The 5,834-nt window shown below is 44.4% G+C and overlaps 1 protein-coding gene across 1 annotated transcript; it reads right to left on the bottom strand.

The window, feature by feature from the left end:
* Positions 1-58: 58 nt before the first annotated feature.
* LOC109862237 (protein bowel-like) lies at positions 59-5,344 on the bottom strand. The gene is made up of 4 exons (XM_020442228.1): positions 5,012-5,344; positions 4,206-4,355; positions 3,058-3,839; positions 59-2,953 (listed from the first exon to the last, which is right to left on the bottom strand). The coding sequence occupies exons 3-4, from the start codon at positions 3,822-3,824 to the stop codon at positions 2,089-2,091; spliced, it is 1,632 nt and encodes a 543-aa protein (XP_020297817.1). The 5' UTR covers positions 3,825-3,839; positions 4,206-4,355; positions 5,012-5,344; the 3' UTR covers positions 59-2,088.
* Positions 5,345-5,834: the final 490 nt, after the last annotated feature.

Here is a 5,834-nt window from a genome sequence, read left to right on the forward strand (position 1 = left end):
ATATATATATATATAATATATATATAATATATATATATATATAATCATATAAATTTGTGACACGTTGTAACAATCCTTGCTAATTACTTTATGATCGCGTTTTACTAATTGATAAATATTACACAAACAGTGCGCTCCCGCGTTAAAAAATTGTACATGTATATTTAATATTGTGCAAAACTATATAACGTCATATAAAAAAAATCAGGTAAAAATATCACTTTTGTTCGTACAACAACATACAATTGCGTATATCTATATACACTTATACACGTGCGATTTCTTATATAATTATATATACTTATACTTTTACATATACTTATATATAATTACACTTCGAATAAAATGCGTATTTTCATATGACGTTACATAATTTTGTAGTTCCATTACGCATATGTGAAATTTCTCAACACACGAGCTCGATCAGACATCTTCAAACAATTTGTAAAATCTACATCGAGGAAAAACTGTAAATATATATATATTGCGGTTGTTACATACAAAACATTACACAAAGTCTCATATACAATTCTTCGTTTGAAAATTTCTTTGTTGTAAAAAGATGTTTTTTACACTAGACTTTCACATTGTTTGTATATAATATTTTTGAGAATTATATTCTCCCGTCGGGGAAGAAACAAAGAATAAAAACAAATGATTCGATCACTAAAAGACGAACTAGAGAGACGCAAATGCGAAATTTTCGAGATTCTCATCCCCGCGTGTTCCAATTACACTTCTTTAAAATTCATATAATGTTTCTCTCTGTCTCTTGAAAAAAAAAAAAAAAATATGTGCTAACGCGCAGACCTAAGAAATCGTCCCGTGTCGGTCGGCACGTATACGCTTTGAGTCTCACAAAGGAACCGTTAGAGCTTCTTTCTCGCAACAGGAGCAGGAACGAGGGAAGAAGGAGAAAAAAAAACCCGATGGCATTTGTGTCTAGGGTCGGAATATCTTAGCGGAGAGAAAATGCGGTAGCGACAGCAGGTATTTTGCGCACGGATCTGGCAGGTATAAAAGTGTTTTTGTACTGCACCTGCCACAGGCGGGGGGCGCAGGTTAAGTCGCTGCTGTGCACCCCCCGACCGCGCGAATTTGCATTGTCCCATCCGCCATGAGAAAACAAAGAACCGTTCTCTGGTAGCTTTGTGACGACCGTTAGTTAAGCGCACATTAGAAAATTGACTGTCACGCAAAATCATCGAAATTTTACGGGTTTTACGGAAACCGGCTTTGGAAGAAAGGATATTTGTCTTTTTTACGAGAAACACGAAAACTTGCTGAGGTGTGATGCGAGCCACGAGAGTGGCTTGTGAGAGAATTTTCGATCTGAGCGCGTTTCCTTTCCATTGTTGTTACAAAGTGAAATAAATCGTTAAGTTCACTCGAATGCGGAATTGAAGTATATATTGAAAAATGCACGCGATGACGCAGCGAAAATTGAATACTACCTCGCGAGCGACCCGTTGCTTCGATAATACCTTCTGGAATTCTTTTCTTTATTGTCGCATTGTGATCGAAATGGATTTTGCTCACGAGGAAATTCTTTTTCCTCGCTGTGGCACGAAAAAGAAGTTCACTTCGGATTAAGGCACATTTTTGCTGCCACGTTTTTATCATCACTATTTCATTCTCGAGAACCCACTTCTCGATATTACAAAAAAATTAAGTAATAACTTCGTTTTATTCATATTTTGTTTATAAAAATTCTCTGTGACTATATATTACGAGAGTTCTTCGAAATTCTTTGAGTCTAAAAATATACAAGATTTTCATCATATATTTTTTCTTAAAAAATATCAGTTTTTTTTACTCTTCTATAAGACTTCATTTTTTTTTTTTTTCACAAAAATCTTTACAATCTATAAAGCACTTTCGATTGAATCCACTGATTGTTTTAGGAAAGAAATAAATCAGTGAATTAATTAACAAACATCTCCGGCCCAGTCGAATCTTACAATAATATGAGACGTAAAGTAAAAACATGGATTTATAAATGGCTATGAAAACTCGATTTTGAAAATTGAGTTTCCCTCCCCCCACAAAAAAAAACAAAACGACACTATCTACACACGTACAACTTATTTATCGACCCATTATATCGGCGATGGTAAAACCCTGACGTGCTGGAGCGGGTCTCGGTGGCGGCGGCGGTGGCTGCGGAGTTGGAGCGCGCGGTAGTCTGGCCACTTCTTTGTCGCGTTGTTCCCTGTTGCGTTGTTCCCGCTCTCTGTTCTGCTCCATCTCGCGTTCTCTCTCGCGTTCGCGCTCCTGAAGCTCCAGAAGCACTCTGGAAGGACCTGGCGAGCCGATTCTTCGCCGATACGAAGACACGATGAGCGGCGGTGGCGGCGGAAGCGCAGCCGGTGGGTTCTGGGTGACGGAATGCGCCCCGGAACTGCCGCTGGTCACGGTCGACGATTTCACAGCGGGCAGCAGGTCTCGTCTGATCTGAAGCTGAGGTCTCTGGGGCAGAGGCGGCGCCGAGGCGGTGGAGGCTGCGGTTGGAGCTGACGATCCCTGAGGAGGATATCCGGACGAACTCGAGGCGGCTGAGGGCACGGCGGACGACGTCGCGGACGACGACGTCGAGGAAGACGAGGGTCCGGCCTCGGGACAATCCTCCTCCGGACTGTCTTCGTCCCGTAGAGCCTCCTCCAACGCCTCAGGAGGAACATCGCCCACGGCGTGTGTCAGCGCGTGTCTCCTGAGATCACAATTTCGACGAAAGACCTTGCCACATGATGTGCACTCGTAGGGCTTGTGGTCCGTGTGCGTCAACAAATGCGTCTTTAGATTGCTGCGCTGATTGAAGCTTCTCGAACAGACGGGACACTTGTGCGGAGACTCCTCCATGTGGAGGATCTTGTGGACCGCGAGAGTGCGACTCTGACAAAAACCTTTGCCGCACTCGTTGCATTTGAAGGGCTTCTCTTTGCTATGTATGTACCTGAAAAAAAAAAACACACAAGAATAATCATCTTTGCGACTAGTTCTGAAAAAAAAGTCGGTTTGTTAAAGGGGATTGGCGACAAGAATCCCATGTGCCCGTACCTATGATCCCTAAGATGATCCTGTCTTCTAAACGCTTTTCCGCAAATGTCGCAAGAATACGGTCTCTCGTCGGTGTGAGTTCTTTCGTGAATGAGAAGGTTGTACGATTTTGTAAAGTGTCGACTGCAGAACTTGCAGATGAACTGTTTCTTCGGTCTAGACGCTCTGCCGGGTGCTCGAAGTAACCGTCGATCTAAATGCTGATGGGGTAATGCGCTACCCGGCGGATACAGAGCCGAACCACCCGGAAAGGAGCCGACGAAGACCGGATAACCGGGAGGTGGGAGAGGAGGTGCAATAATGGGGTTGAGTAGGGAGGCTCTCGCCAGTTCCTTCCTCTTGTCCATCATAGCCATGATTTCGTAACTCGAAGAACTCTTCCTGGCCACCGAGGACTCCGGGCCGACCTCGTGCTCCGAGTTCGACGACGACGAGGACGAGGGGGGCGGTACGGCCAAATGGGCGTGCATTTCGCTTGAATAAGGTGGGAGATGTAATCTCGAAGGCACCACAGGCACGAAGGCGGACGATTCCCGGTGATGAGCATGGCTAAGACCGCTCATCAAACGGTGATGCTGATAGGCGCTGAGAGTGCCGGTCGGATCGAACCCTCTCGAGGCGGACGCGCCAGAACTGGAAGACGACGAGGCTGCAGAAGAGGGACCTGACCTTGGAGATGGCCCAAGGCCCAAGTCCCGACCTCTGCTCGTCTCCTCTGAGACCGTGGCCGAGGCCGTGGCCGACGTAACTACGATGTCGGTCGGCATACCGCGCTGTTACACCTAGAGACAGAATTTGTTTATTTATAAGGTTAATCAAAGACTAAAGTAAATACGATTGGTAATAGAATTTATTTTTGTAAACAATCCGAAATTAAAATTGTAAATAACTCGTTTAAATACTACTTGAAACTTGTTTAAATTTATAAACAATATAAATATTTCTAAATTTTTTTTTATAATTTTGTTTTTTTGTTTATTTTTGAACAATATATAATCCATTCTTTCTTAATTTTGCAAAAACTTGTATTTTTATAACATTTTTCAAATTTGATGTTTTATTTCACAAATTTAAACCTGTTAAGTGTAAACACACAAGTTTGAAAAATTTTAAAATAATAATAAACAAAAAGAATCAAACACGAATACCTGAACAGATCGAACCGATGCATAAGCTGCAGCATTTACATTGGCACGGGACAGATAAATCCCTATTTTCACCGTTCAGGTCAGATACGAGAATCGGAGCGAGTTATTCATCTCTCCTGATGAATGTGCGTGCGTCCCCCGTTTGAGAATCTATTCAATGTACACCCACGAAAACTTGTATTAGAAAGAATCGTAAAAAATTACAAAATCGTCATTGACATGTGTATTTATTAGTCTATTGTATACAAGCGTGTCGTCAAGACAAATACTTTATATAATCGATCGAAAGTTATTATTATTTTTTTTGTTTTTTTGTTTACATTCGCGCATCTCTTACTGATAGAACCAACAGAACTCAAGAGAACCACTGCACTGTTTCAGCTCACCGCACGAAAACTTTCGCAATCGTGCGGAAAATAAATGCGAACGGTGTTCGAGATCCTTTTTTTTTTTTTTTTTTTTTTCTATTAATCGCATCTCACGCGTGTGCAAGCCGCTTTTACGTGCGAAATCGCGCGTGCATCGTTCCACAGGTGCGCTTTTCGATGGCCGGGGAGAGACGAGCGGCAATTTAAATGATAATTCAATCGTAACGCGCTCATTCCGGTCTACCGCACGGCGTATCGGTGCCGCATGCGTTTCACGAACGTGAACGGGTTATCTCTCGAGAGCCCGAGCACACCTGCCAACATGGCTTCCGCGGACCCAGCGGTCATGGCTAGCCGCAGCAGCCATTTTGGAATCGCGAATGTCCGTAGGAAACCCGACGAGGCGGAGACACTCTTAGCGCGACGAGTCTCGCTCACCTGGAGGAACGCCAACGGCGAGTAACTTCACAATGTTATTTCCTTCGTCAATTTTCCCACGGCTAAACGCATCTCCTCCGATCCCGTATATCGATGATCCAGAGATCGACGGCGAAAGCATCCGTTGTATATCTCCGAAAGACACACAGCCACTTCCACGATAAGGACCGATCTCGCCTCAGAAGAACAATTCTTCACGTGATCACTCTTGTCTCGATACTCTCGCGCGTAAATGTAAAAAAAAAAAAAATATATATATACACACACACACGCACACACACACATGCACAGCACCTATCGGCAACTATCGGAGCAACGCGAAGCACCTTGGCTAGCAACGATTTCCTTCACTTCCGATCTGCTTCGATCTCGGCCGGTGAACCGTGAAGGAAGAGCGCGTTGCCGCGCGCTCTTCTCTCTCCCTCTCTCTTTCTTCCTCCAAGACCGTTTTTTCCCAGAAACGAATTTTCCGAAGATTCTTGAGAAGAAAAACAAAATCGCAACACAAACTTTGTAGCTTTAACCGAAGCCGAAAAAGAGTGCGCGGGCAGCGAGCTGGCGTGCTGGCGTGTCGACTCAGGTAGGCTTCCCCAGGCGCGCACCTACACAGGTAAAGCACCCGACACGCACGAAACACACCAGCGCACACCTTGTGCACGCCAGGCTGGACTCGCCTGGAAGTCTTTCCGTCTGGTTGCCGCTAGTAGCGCTGCTGCTGGATGCTGCGGTTTTAGGTGTACGGACTCGCTCTAGCGCTTGATGTTGGTGCGACAAAGGCGGGTTCCGGCCGGCTCGCGGTTATCAAAGCGAGATCGACAGGTAG

The sequence above is a fragment of the Pseudomyrmex gracilis genome, unplaced genomic scaffold, assembly GCF_002006095.1.
Source record: "Pseudomyrmex gracilis isolate BER0280 unplaced genomic scaffold, ASM200609v1 scaffold_9, whole genome shotgun sequence".
NCBI lineage: Eukaryota > Metazoa > Arthropoda > Insecta > Hymenoptera > Formicidae > Pseudomyrmex > Pseudomyrmex gracilis.

What these genes read in the sequence shown, in the direction of transcription:
- LOC109862237 (XM_020442228.1), bottom strand. Translation starts at nt 3,824, where the DNA reads ATGCCGACCGACATCGTAGTTACGTCGGCCACGGCCTCGGCCACGGTC. An exon ending in GATCATCTTAGGGATCATAG is followed by an intron (nt 2,954 to 3,057) that starts GTACGGGCACAT and finishes TTTTTTTTTCAG; the next exon opens with GTACATACATAGCAAAGAGA.